The sequence below is a fragment of the Nicotiana tabacum genome, chromosome 21 (assembly GCF_000715075.1).
Source record: "Nicotiana tabacum cultivar K326 chromosome 21, ASM71507v2, whole genome shotgun sequence".
In the NCBI taxonomy this organism is placed as follows: Eukaryota; Viridiplantae; Streptophyta; class Magnoliopsida; order Solanales; family Solanaceae; genus Nicotiana; species Nicotiana tabacum.
Window position 1 is genome coordinate 50918279 of NC_134100.1, and position 16245 is coordinate 50934523.

Consider the following 16245-nt stretch of genomic DNA (forward strand, 5'->3'; position numbering starts at 1 on the left):
TTCCTTGGCCGCTTCTAGCTCTGATGCGAGCTTTGTCACTGTCTCCCGCATAGCGGAGAGGCTCTCCCTATTAAGTTGCTCGCCTTGCGAGGAAGTCCCTATTCCTCGCATTCCACACTTATAGCGATGGAAGTTTTTAGTAGGAAGCCCGTATACCTTCCCCCATTTTGGACCGCCAACAGACTCCAACCATATTCTTTCAGCATCCTCGTCCGAAGGTTGGGTTGGCTCACCCGATTCACCAGCTGGATGACTACGGATGAATTCCTCCACGTTACTTTGGTAGCGACCCTATATTATTTTAAATTAAATCAGTATTTCAAGTTGTTTATAAAAGTAAATTATAATACTTAAATAAAATTGAAAGCTTACATATACAGTCGAGGCCCGGTCCTCGACCCACCTATCTTGATCCCCCTCTTTCTTCTTCTTCACAACATGTGTCTCCTTGAATAGTTCATCATGACTCATTGGACGCCCATACATCTTTTCCTGAAAATAAATTAATTTAGTTAATAAACAGAATAGATATACTTAGAAAAGTAAAATAATTTAAGCAATTAAGTACCAATCTTCTTTTTATTGTCCCTAGGCTGATCGCACCTCCATTGTGCAAGGATCCTCCCTTCTCAGATGCGCGAGCTGTATTTCCTTTTTTGCTCCTCTCTAAGAACTCTGCGGTAAGCCATTGCCTTTGCAAATCATTCCACAAATTCTCAAGTAACCAGCCAGGCCTCTTGTTCTTCTTTCTAGCATCCGAGAAAGCATCCGCCAATCTCTTGCGAGCTTTATGATGAAAATTTGTAGCCACTTCCGCGCTATAGCGGTCTTCCCATACACACTTGCTCTGTATTTCAAAAGTTAAATATTAGATGGAAACATCATAAATATAAATTATTAAACTATTTAAAAGAACATTTATACCTTAAATTGATTGAAAATTTGCTCCTTCGGTGAGAATGGGCAATCAGTCCAAGTCGCATAAGGGCCATCATAAAGCTTTCTGATGGCTTTGGTGATTATCCTCATAGTCTTATTACCCGGCCTGAACCTGCAATTTAACAATAAAAACACATTAATATCTTAGTAAAAATGTTACAAATCAATAGACGCAAAAATAATGAATAACACTTACCCATCACCCTCAGGGACTATGATGATCCTGCCATATCGATCATAATGCACTACCTCGTCATCACCATCCGAAGCATGTGTATCAGAGGCATGTGAAGACGGTGTAGGCGGGTCAGAGCTAATGCCTCCCAGGCGAAAGCCTACAATAGATGGAGTCGATGATGAAGATGGTTGTGATCCCTGTGACTGCGACATAGCTGGATGTGACCCAAGTGGATGTGATACCGATGGTTGTGACCCGAGTGGCTGTGACCCGAGTGGCTGTGACCCGAGTGGCTGTGACATGGGTGGATGCGATCCATGTGGCTGTGATATGTAGGGATGTGATCCATGTGGATGTGATGCAGATGGCTTTGAGGCAGCTGTACTATATGTCGGACGTATAGTCCTGTGGCCTTGTGATGGAAGACTGGGTGTCTGAATGAAGGTGTATGGCTCGTGATGCTGTGGCAGCTCAGTATAGCCGTGTGGTGGAGGATAAGACATAGGCATCTCTGAAAAGGGTGGACAAGAGGGAGTATTATTTTCTACCCTCCTCTTTCCCTTCCTACCCTTTTCTCGACCCCGAGAACTAGTAGGGTCATTGTTACCTTGACCCTTGCCTACAATCTGAATAATATAATACACATTTAGATTGAAACATATAAGAAACTAGCTATAAAACGAGAGTGCTTTAAAAAACCAACTTTTTAATCCTCATCGACGTATTGTTCCTCGTCCGAGAATTCTTCGTCCTCACTTGTTTGAGCTTCATCAATTGATTCTTCGTCCTCATTTTCTATAATTGTTACTTCATTTATATCAACTTCTTCCAATATGCGTTCGGGATGTTCCAAATCTTTTTCTAACTGATCGTCCACTATTTAGTGAATATTGGAGATATCGTTTTGATATGCAACATCTAACACATTCTCGACTTCCACCCTACCTACAGGCTTAGTTTTTATTACAACCCACCAATTGGACTTATTCCGCCGCAATGGATAAGGAGCATAATACACTTGCCTAATATTATGTGCAATTATGAAAGGATCATAGCGATCATACTTCCTCGTATGATTAACCTCAATTATGTTGTATTGGTTGTGTACTCTTGTACCTCTTGTTGGATTTGGGTCAAACCACTTGCATCTAAAGAGTATCAATTTCTTATATGGCCAACCTGTATATTCTAGTTGTAATATTTCTTTGACCACACCATAATAATCAATATCTCCAACTTGGTTGCCATCACCACCTTGAACCCACACCCCGCTGTTGTTGCTATTTTTATTTTTAGAGAAATCCTCTGTATGAAACTTATAACCATTCACTACGTACTTAGACATTGTTGTGACCTGAAGCACAGGTCCCCAAGATATATCTTTCAAAAATTGATTTACACCATTATTTGGATTATTTACCTACATAGAGTTAAAAAAAGTCATAAGTTAGCACAACTTATGAATCAATTTTTATACATTCACTACATATGTATATATATATATATATATATATATATACACTTACAAACTGTTTGAACCACGTATCAAATCTCGTATATACAGCATCATAGCCAAATTGACCCACGAAGTGACTGTGACATATCAAATATTTTTAGTAGTTGCATCAATATATAGTCACAGTAAATTTTACATTTTGATAACTAATAAATCAATACTTACTTGAGAAATGGTACAACTTCGGGACAATTTAGCAACACATGAAGTGTAGCTGACTTGTACTCCATATCACTCAAACTTCTCTTTCTAACATCCTTAGAACATCGGCCTGGTTGATTGAATATGGACATTGGTGGATATAATGGATCATTCACACATTCGACCGTGTGCCTATTGGGCCTATTCCTAGAACATGGCACGTTACTCTCAAAATAATAAGAACAAAAATGTGCAGTTTCCTTTGCAAGATAGGCTTCGCATATAGATCCTTCAATCTTATTCCTCTGCTTAACAAATTATTTGCATTTGCCAATTGTCCTATATAATCTCATGTTAGCCAATAACATTCAAATAAAATAGAATATTACATCAAACTTATAATATTACCTCTCAAAGGGATACATCCATCTGCATTGAACATGCCCTCCAAGTCGTGCCTCGTGTACAAGGTGTATTGGAAGGTGTTCCATCACATCAAAGAAACCACATGGGAATATTTTTTCCATCTTACTAGAAATTATAGGGATGTTCTGGTCCATCCGAAGTAGGTTTTCTTCCCTTAATGTGGTAGAACACAAGTCTTTAAAAAACAAACTAATCTCTGTGATGGGTTTCCAGATTCTTTCAGGCAAACCACAAAATGCAATAGGCACTAAGGTCTCCATGAAAACATGTCAGTCATGACTTTTCAAATGGCTCAACTTCCCTACCTCCATATCTACTTTTTTCCCAAGATTCGACGCATAACCCTCAGGCATCTTTAATTTCGTAACCCAATCACAAATTTGTCGTCTTTCCTCCAAAGTGAATGTGTAACTTGATTTGGGCTTGAACACCTTACCATTGTTTGCTGTCTGCAAGTATAATTCAGGCCGCCTGCAATATTCTTGTAAGTCCATTCTAGCCTTCGGGTTATCTTTTGTCTTACCTTTAACATCCATCACTGTATTGAACAAATTATCAAAATAATTCTTCTCAATATGCATGACATCAAGATTGTGTCGGAGAAGATTATCCTTCCAATAAGGCAACTCCCAAAATATACTCTGTTTCGTCCAATTATGATTAACACCATATCCGGGGAATCTATAAGGTGGAGCCTCAGTAACTTTACTAAAGTTCTGGACCCTCTCCCAAATTTCCTCACCTGAAAGTATCGGAGGTGGAGAATCATATTCCACTTTATTCTTTTTGAATGCATTTTTCATCCTTCTAAACTCATGATCATCAGGCAAGAATTGACGGTGACAATCAACCCATGATTGCTTTCGGTCATGTTTCAAAGTGAACGCTTTACTATTTTCCATGCAGTAAGGACAAGCTAGCTTCCCAGCAATCATCCACCCAGACAACATTCCATACGCAGGAAAATCATTAATAGTCCACATAAAATTAGCACGCATATTAAAATTCTGCTTGGTTGATATGTCATATATTTCAACACCATCATACCACAATTGTTTTAGCTCATCAATCAAAGGTTGCAAATATACATCAATCAAACTTTTCGAATTACGTGGACCGGGGATAATACAATTTAAGAATATATATATGGACTAGCCATACACAACTCAGGTGGTAGATTATAAGGTGTAAGAAAGACAGGCCAACATGAATATGGTGTCGCAGATATAAAAAAAGGCGTGAAGCCATCGGCACACAGACCTAACCGAATGTTCCTTGCTTCACTAGCAAAATATGGATATGTCCTATCAAAGTGCTTCCAAGCTTCTCCATCTGAAGGATGACACATAACACCAGGTGGTCTTCTATTTTTAAAATGCCATCTCATATGAAGAGCAGAACTCATCGACGCATATAACCTCTTTAACCTAGGTATAAGAGGTAAATAATGCATTGCCTTGACAACGACCATATTCCCGCTGGAAAGCCTCTTGAAAAGAGGCTTTTCGCAAAATTTACAACTGTCTAAAGTTGCATCATCTTTATAATATAACATGCAACCATCTTCACAACAATCAATTTTCATTGATGAAAGTCCTAACTTAGAAACCAATCTCTTCGCCTTATAGAAATCACCAGGTAAGTTGATATTAGGGTCAACTAGTTCACTCATAAGGTCAATGAAATAGTCCATGGCTGCTTGAGAAATATTCCAATTAGATTTGATACTTAGTAATCTAACTGCAACAGACAGCTCAGAGTGCGGACTTCCTTCACGTAGTGGACGACTAGCTTCCTCTAACTATTCATAAAAACGTTTTGCATCATCATTAGGAGTTTGTTCAACATTTTCATTGGGCTCACCCCCAAAAGCATCCGCAACCATATCCTGAATTATAGAATCAAGATTTGTATTCTCCACCGACCTATTACTTTCACCAACAACCATGTTATGAAATATCCCACGGCTACCATCGATCTCTCCATGATTATTCCACATAAAGTAATTCTCTATAAACCCCTTCCTATAAAGATGAAGCTTAACTTCCTCCGATTTTTTAAACTTCATACAATCGCACCTGACACAAGGGTACCTAATTACTCCTTCACTTTGGTATGGTGAAAGTGACATTGCATGTCTAATAAAGTCATCAACCCCTTCTACAAAATCCTCCCACAATCCCCGCCGATTAGGATAATTTCTATTGTACATCCAAGTACGATGTTCCATCTATACAAATAAAACAAGAACAAATTAATTTATTCTACAATTATAAATTAATTATATCTTTTTTAGTTAATTCAAGATAATTATTTTTTCCTAATTACACCAATTTATATCCTAAAAGTTTAATTCATATCCAAAAGGTCCAATTCATATCTCAAAAGTTCAATTCATATCCTAAAAGTTCAATTCACAAGAACAAATCCTAAAAATTAAAATTTCAATTCATATCCTACGAGTTTAAACATAAACTAACTAAACTAAAGAAATTCAACCCATACCCTAAAAGTTCGATTCACAACAACAAATTAATTTATTCTACAATTATAAATTAATTATATCTTTTTAGTTAATTCAAGATAATTATTTTTTCCTAATTACACCAATTTATATCCTAAAAGTTCAATTCATATCCAAAAGGTCCAATTCATATCTTAAAAGTTCAATTCATATCCTAAAATTTCAATTCATATCCTACGAGTTTAAACATAAACTAACTAAACTAAAGAAATTCAACCCATACCCTAAAAGTTTGATTCACAAGAACAAATTAATTTATTCTACAATTATAAATTAATTATATCTTTTTTAGTTAATTCAAGATAATTATTTTTTCCTAATTACACCAATTTATATCCTAAAAGTTCAATTCATATCCAAAAGGTCCAATTCATATCTTAAAAGTTCAAATCATATCCTAAAAGTTCAATTCACAAGAACAAATCCTAAAAACTAAAATTTCAATTCATATCCTACGAGTTTAAACATAAACTAACTAAACTAAAAAAATTCAACCCATACCCTAAAAGTTCGATTCACAAGAATAAATTAATTTATTCTACAATTATAAATTAATTATATCTTTTTTAGATAATTCAAGATAATTATTTTTTTCTAATTATACCAATTTATATCCTAAAAGTTCAATTCATATCCAAAAGGTCCAATTCATATCTTAAAAGTTCAATTTATATCCTAAAAGTTCAATTCACAAGAACAAATCCTAAAAACTAAAATTTCAATTCATATCCTACGAGTTTAAACATAAACTAACTAAACTAAAGAAATTCAACCCATACCCTAAACTAAACTAATTCATAAATAATTGACTAATTAACAAAACTAATTAGTTAATAAAACTAATTAACAAAACTAATTAAAACAAGACCTAAACCCTAATCCTCAATAAAATGCAATGTTCAAATAATTGAAACAATAATCAATTGAAACTAATTCATAACTAATTAACAAAACCTGGAAATAATAAATAAATGGGTTGTAATTCAAACCTAGAATTTTTAGGAGATGGAGAAGGAGATCGAGGGGCGGCAGTGGCAGCGGCAGCGGCGACGGTGACGGCGCGGCGACGGTGACGGTGACGGTGACGGCTGGACGGCGAGGGGGAGGCCTGGACGGTGAGGGGGAGGGGCTGGGAGAAGGAGAGAAGGGAAGGAAGAAGAGGGAAAAATTTCATAGAAATGGGGGTTTCCCCCATTTTTTACTTCTCTGATTTTAGAATTACCGACCAAAGTTGGTCGGTAATTTTGGTCGGTACATTCAGTGCTGACCGTTTGATCAAAAACCGACCAACTTTGGTCGGTTTTTTTTAAAAAAATTTCCCCTATATTAACCGATCAACGTTGGTCGGTAATTTTAAATATAAATTCTTAAATATTATAAAATATTTTAAATAATAAAATAATTATTAAAATTTAAAAAATTGGATCTAGATTACCGACCAACGTTGGTCGGTAATCCAAAATTTTCTTGTCTGACCAGCTATTGACCAATTTACCAACCTACGTTGGTCGGTATTTTGTTTAAAAAAAATATAAATATTTTTTTTCCCAGTTTGCGTCCAACCTGACGGGTTTTGGTCGCATTTTTTGACCGACCAACGTTGGTCGGAAATAGTTGGTCGGTTTTTAGCAGATTTTTAGCAGTGGATGTTTTGGGATTGATGTGGATAAGTGATTCTCATTTTAGGAGTTTAAGTTGGAAAAATTTATCGAGATTTGACTTTTGTGAAAATGATTCCAGAATGGTATTTTGATGGTTCGATAGATTCGTATATTTTGGACTTTGGCGTATGCCCAAAATTGAATTCGGAGGTTCCTAGGTTGATTTGGCCTGTTTTGACGAAAATGGGCAATGTGAAGGTTTAAAAATTCCTTAGGTTTCACTATGGTTTGAGTTTATGGCTATCGGGTTCGGATTTTAATTTTTGGACTTGGAATAGGTCTGTTTTTCTCTTTGGAACTTGTCTGCAATGTTTAGAGTCATTCCAAGTTGATTTGATAGGAATCAGACGTGTGGTTGTGTTTTTAGAAGTTCTTGAGTTTCAATATAAATTTCACGTGTTTTGATATCCGATTCGTGGTTTCGGATGTTATTTTGATGATTTGATCATGCGAGCGAGTTCGTGTGATATTTTTAGACTTGTGTGGATGTTTGGTTCAGAGCCCCGAGGACTCGGGTGAATTTTGGACACGTTTCAGAGTGTTTGGAAGTGTGTTAGTTTTGCTGATTTTTGAACAGGTGCTTCAAGTCTCACAAATGCGAGACTTTGTTCGCATTTGCGAACAAGTTGTTCGCTTTTGCGATTGGGGTCTGGGCTAGGCTGGCTCATATTTGCGATCATTATGTCGCTTTTGCGAGGTTTTCAAAGTTCGCATTTGCTATAAAATGTTCGCTTTTGCGACGTTAGCAGGACAATGATGGATGTCGCTTTTGCGATCATTCATCGCATTTGCAAAACCCAGGTCGCATTTATGACACCTTTGACTAAACATAAAAGCTGAAAGACGGGATTTTGGTCTCATTTTTCATATTTTGGTACCCTATACTAGGAAGTAGGTGATTTGGAGAGGAGATTTTCATCTACAATCATTGGGTAAGTATTTTAAAATAATTTTCAACTATATTTCATGATTATATATTAGATTTAACATCAAATCTATGAGAATCAAAAAGGAATTTTTGGAAATTGTCTAAGTTTTGAAAAAATAAAATTTGGGATTTCAAAGTCGAATTGGACTCGGATTTTGATATAAAATAAATATATAGACTCGTGGGGTTATGGATAGTCAAGACCTACCCTTGGACCCGGGTCTTGACTGGGCGGGCCCGGGTTGAGTTTTGTTGTCTTTTTATAAAGATCATAGCTGTACTTATTGGAAATTGTTTCTCTTGCATTATTTGATATTATCAAATCGATTTTTGCTAGATTTGAGCTGAGCTGAGGTGAATTGTAAAGGAAAAGCTATTTTTGAGTGTTGAATTAGCCTAGTTGAAGTATGTATCTTGCCAATCTTTGTGTGTGATAACTACCTCGTAGGGACTGGTTTAATTATGTTATTTGTATTACGTGAAAGACGTGTACATTAGGTGACGAATGTGTACACGGGTTATATGTAGTATTTTTACCGGTATGACTTCTAGACTTCTTCCATGCATTTAATTGAATTTGTGATAACATGTTATATCTTTCATTGTTGAATTTACTCTCACATGCTCTAATTGAAGTTGTTAGTTCGTGTTATATCTTTTATTGCCAAATTTACTGTTATATACTTTAATTGAAATTATTGCCTCTTTCTTGGTCACGTTATCGCTTTCATAGATGATCTATTATTATTTGAAGTCATTGCTACATGTTATCTAACTCATTATTAAGTTTTTCTAATTTGAATTCATTATTACTTGTCATGTCTTTCATTGTTGAGCATATTCTCCCGTTTCATTGTGTTGATTTACTTGTCGTACTCTTGTGTTATTGTTGTTGTTGTTGTTGTACTCAGTGTTGTTGAGCCACGGGCTATGTGTGGTTGTGGTATTGGGATTATTGATATAGAAGTGTTGTGGCATATGGCCACATATCGTGCGAGTTGTTATATTGTATTTTTATGTTTTTGCACATGTGAAATTGTTGAGAGGATTGTCGGGGTGTTTGCACGTGAGTTGTCCGTGCTATTGTTATTATTGATATTTGCACATGCGACGTGACAAGGCGGGCTATATATATTGAGTTTGCGCATGTGGCAAGACAAGGCAGGATAATTATTGATGTGCGTCTGGCGAGACAAAGTAAAATAATTATTGATGCACGTGTTGCGAGACAAGGCAGGCATTTACTTTACTGTTGCACATGCGACGATAAAATGTGGGCTATACGGGGATGATTTGTGTTGGTATGGGGGAATTGTCATTGATGATTTTGTGTAGTGGTGTGACTATTTTGTGGGAGTCATGCATATTGCGGGTTTTCTTGCATTGTTTTCAATGTGCTATTCGGTGTCTTTGATCTTACTTGTTGACTCGAGTTGTGATAGTACACTTGCACAAACATACACCATAATCTATCCAGGAGTATAATTCTTGATGTCCATTGATCATGTACGTATATTCTTGTATCTATGCCTTTTATATGGGAACTGGACTATTGGTACGTGAGTTGTCCGTGCGGATATGAGATATTGTTACTGTTGGCGCGTGAGTTTTCTGTATGGATATTAGATTTGTTACTGTTGGCACGTGTTGTCCGTGTAGATATAAGATATTATTATTGTTGGCACGTGAGTTGTCCTTGAGGGGTATAAGATTACTGTTAATAGCACGTGAGTTGTGCGTACAGCACGTAGATTGTCCGTGCAGTTATGATTTATAAAGCGAGCATGAGATGCTGTGTGATTATGATTCGTGAGTTGGAATTTGTGAAATGGTGATATTTCGGTATGATTCTTTTTGTACATTTTATGCTGAAGAGCTTGATGAGTCGAACGGTTGTTATTCTCGTTTCCTTATTTCCTTCCATTCGTATCTTGATTCTACTTGGTTACCTGTTGTATTTACCACATGTACGCTCTTACTGTCATTTGTTGCCTTGTTACCGACGTTAGCCTTGTATTGGTAAAACGATTCATTGTCTTTTAACTGCCTTTATTTTTTCATTGTTAGATTATATCAATATCCTGCACAGATTTCTATGTCTAGTAGGTATCTTGACATGATCTCGTCATAATTCTACCGAGGTTAGGTTTGGTACTTACTGGGTACCACTGTGGTGTACTCATGCTACGCTTGCTGCATATTTTTGTGCAGATCTAGGTACCTTGGAGCGTGCCGATATTTAGTTAGCTAATTGTGAACTGCTGTGGAGACTTCAAGGTATACCTGCCATCTCGTTCGCAAGACTCAGAGTCACCTTCTGTTGTCTTTTTTACTGCTGTTTATTTCTATTCCGGAGCAATTTGTACTTAGAGATTTTCTAGTGAACTTAGTAGAGCTTATGACTTATACTATCGATTTTGGGATATTGTACATCTATTAATGGTTGTTGGCTATGTATAATAATTTCTTGATCATGTTTAATAGTTGATTGATTTAAATCTGTTAATATCTCAGAATATATTAGGCTTACCTAGTCATAGAGACTAGGTGTTATCACAACATCCAAAGGAGAGAATTTGGGGTCGTGACAGAGACAGAGCTTGAGATTAGATTTGCAGGTTTTTCATTAGAAAAGAGCAAGGAAAAGAAAAGAAGATGACAGATCATGATTTGGGTCATTAAGCATTTGCTTTTGGTATTCTTCATAATTTTTAAATTTCAATAATCAATAAGTATCTATTAAAGTTCGATATCTTTTATATATAAAAATTTCAAACTCCAAGTTAACAGATACACTTACATCCTCAGTCACACATAAGATACAGAAAATAATAAAAAGAAATAGTGAAAACTTTAAACTAAGCACGAAAAGTGAAAATATTTTATGGCATAAATAGGAAAAAGCCCTCTCCTTTTTGCCCGAGGACAGAGAGCACGTGTGGTCGGCTAGTTTGACCCAAGCGTCTCGTTTGACCGCTGCCATGGCCTTTTCGGCCGGCGGCCAGCCATCTTTTCTGGCTGGCCAGCCTCCTCCCACCCTCGCCCCAACATCTACTATACCAAACACCAATGTCCAGCCCTTAGATTATAGCCATATATTAAAACCAGTCGCATTGAATAATCCCATGCACGCGAGTTCTATTTCGAAGGCTACTGTTGAACCAATCTCATTCAAACGAGCAACCTTCTTTCATGGACAACCCTTCGTCAAGTTTATAGAATCAGAAGTCGATCGCATGAATATAATAGAAGGTCTACAATATGTTGTGTTAGGTAAGTTCTCATATGGATGGCAAGACCTCCAAGAGTTACGTCGAATCATTCCAGTACAATGTGGTATTAAAGGAGATTGCAACATTGGATTCCTAAGAGATAAGCATGCGTTTATTAGATTAACATTATAGGAGGATTTCATTAAGATTATGTCCAAAAGCACTTATTATATTAAGGGAAAGTATGGGTACGAATATATGATGATGCAGCTTATTTATGATGCGAAATTCAAAGACGGAGAAGAAACACCAATTGATATGGCTTGGATTTTATTCCCACACTTGCTGCCTACATATTTTGTTAAGGAGGCTTGTTTTCTCTAGCCTCAGCTGTTGGAAAACCACTGCATCTTGACATGGCAACTATAAATAAAATAAGGCATAGTTGTGCTCGAGTTAAGGTGTTTGTTAATCTATTAGCAGAATTGCCAAAGAAGGTTCGCATGGATATAGAGAATGAGGCTATAGGATAGGTAAGAACTGAATGGGTTAAAATTCAATATGACTTCATTCCAAAGTATTGCAAGCAGTGCAAGTTGCAAGGCCATGATATGATCAAGTGTTGGAGGCTGCATCTAAAGTTGAAGGAGAATAGAGATGCTGAGAAATAGTCTGTTGATGATAAGGCAGTGGAAAAAAGTAAGGAAACTGTCCCGTCGATGATTCTTATAAGTGGAAAGGTTGTTGAAAATGTAGGTGCACAATGGAAGGAAGTAAGAGATAATCGTGTGCAAGGTAAGGATAAACAAACAAAAGAACATGTTAAAACTAGGAAGAAAATTGTTCCAGTTGATAAGGTTGCTCAACAGGTTCAAACAATGAATAAATTTGTTGTACTAGATGTGGAACAAAGTGATATTAATGAGAACAATCAGTTGGTAATGGTGGAGGAAAGGTCTGTTCAAAAAATTGGTGTTACTACTAAATCACCTGGGATTGAAAAGTAGAGGCAAGTGAACAATGCTAATCCAACTGGACGTGGGAAAAGCCTATTTTAAGTAGCCCTAAATACTAGTCTTAGTCCAGCTGGGATAGATGCAGAGAAAGATAGGGTAAATACAAGGCCTAATGGGAGAAGAACTGAAGAACATACAAATAAGGAATCCACAGCTCAATGGGTGCAAAGAACATTTACGGCCAATGCTGCTGCTACTAACACCTCTTGCCAAGAAATTCCATCACAAGATACTCGTAGGGAAGGGGAGTTGGCTAAGAAATCAGTAAAGGTGCAAGCTTCTGATATAGGGAGTGAGATGTTTAAGGACAATGATAGGGTACAATGGAGTGGAGGAAGACTATGGGCAAATCAAATAGAAGAGGACACCGAGGAAGGTGAAAAACAAGATTTAAATGCAAAGTGAGGAGGAAGCAGGTGCTGAGGTAATAGAAGAGGAGGAACAAAGTGTAAATGGTGATGATATTTCTACCAAGATCACTGAAGATGAGAATGTAAACAATGAAGATGCTGAACCCAAAGAGCAGAAAATTATCAAGGAGAAGCAGATTACTACAGAAAAATCTAAGGCAGAAACAATGATTACTAAAGGTGTTGATATAAATTTAATTGATCCAGGAGGAAATGAAAGGGATGCTGCAACTGATGTTGATGATAATACCAAACTAAAAAAAAGTGCAGGGGTTGGAAACAACCAGATGTCCAAAAATCAATTGATGGTTGAAACTGGAATCACTATTCCATTGGAACTTACACAGTTGCAGAACAAGAAGACTACTGTGGAGCAGGATGTGATCTTTAAACATAAGAATTCCAATATTGTGACTTCATTAGGAGCTAAAGAAGTAGCATATCGCACAGAACAAGCATTTAGGGATCTTGATGAGGAGTCGACTGCCTAGAATTTTCTAAATATTGTTAAGCATGGTGATATTTCTACAGGGCATATTGAAAAGGCCAAATCAGTTGTCAAAGGAAGAAAGAAGCAAGGTAAAGACAACTTCACTGCCCCAACATTTGGAGTACAAATGAGAAGAACTTTAACTAAATCCAATAATTTGTAATAGATGTAATTATTTTGAATATAAGATCAGTGAATACTAAAAAAGCTTTTGAGAGGCTTATCACAATGCATAAACATCACTACTTTGAATTCATTGGAATAATGGAACCAATGCAGCAGGAAAAGAAAATTGGAGAGATATAGAAGGAAGATTGATTTTGCGCAGGCTGTGGTAAATTTTTCAAATAAGATCTGGGCTTTCATCGATGAAATGTATGAGGTTACTATTCTGTATGATATGGTGCAACAACTGACATTGAAACTCATGTTGAACTCATTCTCACATTGGTGTATGCCAAATGTGATGCTATTGAGAGGATAGAACTCTGGGATTCCTTGTATGTAATGGCTAGAGATATGGCTGTCCCATGGCTTGTGGGTGGTGATTTTAATATAATTTGGGATGAGGAAGAAAATATTTGAGGACTTTCATTTTTCTAAACGAGGTAGATGATTTTAGGTACTGCATCAACACTTGCAACCTATCAGATCTTGGCTTCAAGGGGAGTATTTTCACTTGGTGGAATGGAAGGGCAGATGAGGACTTCATTTTCAAAAGGCTCGATCGTTGTTTAGCTAATATGGAATTCCAGCAAACCTTCCCAATATTGGAAGTCACACATCTATCCAAGATTGGATCTGATCATAGTCCTATGCTATTGAAGTGTGATTTTGAAGCTCCTCCAGTTAAGAAATCTTTTAGGTTTCTTAATTTCTGGGTGAAACATGATACTTTTAAGGATGTCATTAGGGAGAATTGGCATGCTGATTTCAGTGCTAATCCTTTTATACTCTTAAATTTCAAATTAAAGAAGTTGAAGAAGGCATTGTCTACATGGAGTAAAGAAACTTATGGAGATATATTTCAAAAGATTGTGAGCTTGGAGGAAGTTGTTATGGTGCATGAAAGGCAGTTCGAAGCAAATCCTACACAGCTGAATAGGGAAAGGCTACAAAAAGTTCAAGCTGAACTGATTAGATACCTTGCACTGGAAGAGGAATTCTGGAGACAAAAGTCAGGTATGACATGGTTTAAGGATGCTGATAGGAAGATAAAGTTCTTTCATGCTCAAGTTAATGGTCTAAGAAAAGGATTGCATCTCAAGAGGATACAAAGCAGACTTGGCAACTGGATTGTGGAGGAAGATCAAATTGCAGAAGAAGCTGTCAATTTTATTAAGGACCAATTATATGACACTGTGGCTCCTAATACTTTTGGCATCATTGATCACATACCTATTTTAGTAGACATGGAGCAGAATGCAAAACTAATCAGTCAACCTACAAGAGAAGAGGTTAAACAGGCAGTTTTTGGCTTAAATGGGGAGAGTGCAGGAGGTCCAGATGGATTCACAGGTGCCTTTTATCATTCATGCTGGGATATCATTGGAGAGGACATTATGCAATGGTTTTGGCATTCTTCAGTGGAAAACAACTACTAAAATGTGTGACACACACAAATCTAGTGCTCTTACCAAAGAAGGAGGTAACTACATTTTCGGATATGAGGCCTAGAAGCCTTAGTAACTTCATCAACAAAATCTGTTCTAGGGTGATTCATGAGAGATTGGGGGGATGATTTCTAATCTAATTTTAGAAGAACAAGCAGGTTTTGTGAAAGGGAGCATTATTGTTGAAAATGTAATCTTAACTCAAGAAATCATCACTGATATTAGATTAAGGACAAGGGCTGGACCTAATGTGGTGATTAAGCATGATATGACAAAAGCTTACGATAGGCTATCATGGTTATTTCTGACTAAGGTGCTAAGGAAAATGGAATTTTGTGAAAGATTCATTGGTTTGGTCTTTGATATTGTAGGAAACAATTGGTATTCAGTGCTCGTTAATGGACAATCACATATATTTTTCAAATCTTCAAAGGGCGTCAAGCAAGGAGATTCACTCTCACCCACACTGTTTATCATAGCTGTTGAGGCACTCTCAAGAGGTCTGAATGCTCTACACTTGAACCCATATTTTTGTGCCTTTGGTTTGCCTAAATGGTGTCCAAAAAATAATGATTTAGCCTATGCATACAAAACTATCATATTCTACATCTTTACAGTTGGTGATAGAAGTCTTATATGCATATGAGACTGCATCGTGACAGTTGATGAACAAAGGTAAATCTGCTATCTATATGCACCATTTGACTAGCTTGGATGTGGTTATAAAAGTGGAGAGGATCACTAGTATAGCCAGGCAGGAATTCCCATTCACATACCTTGGATGTCCCATATTTTATTCAAGGAGAACGATGGATTATTATCAAGGCCTCGTCACTAAGGTGCTCGATAAGTTGCAGTCATGGAAAGGTAAATTACTCTCTATAGGAGGTAGGTCAGTCTTGGTATCTCATGCACTTCAGAGTATGCCAATTCATCTACTTTCTGCTGTGAATCCTCCTATTTATGTTATTAACAAGCTTCATAAGATATTTGCTCAATTCGTTTGGAGTAGTTCTGTGGGAGGTAACAGTAGACATTGGGCATCATGGAATACCTTATGTATGCCATGTGAGGAAGGTGGAATAGGTTTTAGATCATTGCATGATGTGTCTAAAGCACTATTCTGCAAATAGTGGTGGAATTTTCGAACAAAGCCAAGCCTTTAGAGCTCATTTATGAGTCAGAAGTACT

General features: G+C 36.8%; 2 protein-coding genes across 2 annotated transcripts; both read left to right on the top strand.

The window, feature by feature from the left end:
- The first annotated feature begins 14184 nt into the window (after positions 1-14184).
- LOC142175228 (uncharacterized) lies at positions 14185-15045 on the top strand. Its single transcript, XM_075241807.1, has one exon. The coding sequence runs from the start codon at positions 14185-14187 to the stop codon at positions 15043-15045; it is 861 nt and encodes a 286-aa protein (XP_075097908.1).
- A 133-nt stretch (positions 15046-15178) lies between these two features.
- Positions 15179-15700, top strand: LOC142175229 (secreted RxLR effector protein 78-like). The gene has a single exon (XM_075241808.1). It carries the CDS (start codon positions 15179-15181, stop codon positions 15698-15700), a length of 522 nt encoding a protein of 173 aa, XP_075097909.1.
- Positions 15701-16245: the final 545 nt, after the last annotated feature.

What these genes read in the sequence shown, in the direction of transcription:
- LOC142175228 (XM_075241807.1), top strand. Translation starts at nt 14,185, where the DNA reads ATGGAATTCCAGCAAACCTTCCCAATATTGGAAGTCACACATCTATCC.
- LOC142175229 (XM_075241808.1), top strand. Translation starts at nt 15,179, where the DNA reads ATGATTTCTAATCTAATTTTAGAAGAACAAGCAGGTTTTGTGAAAGGG.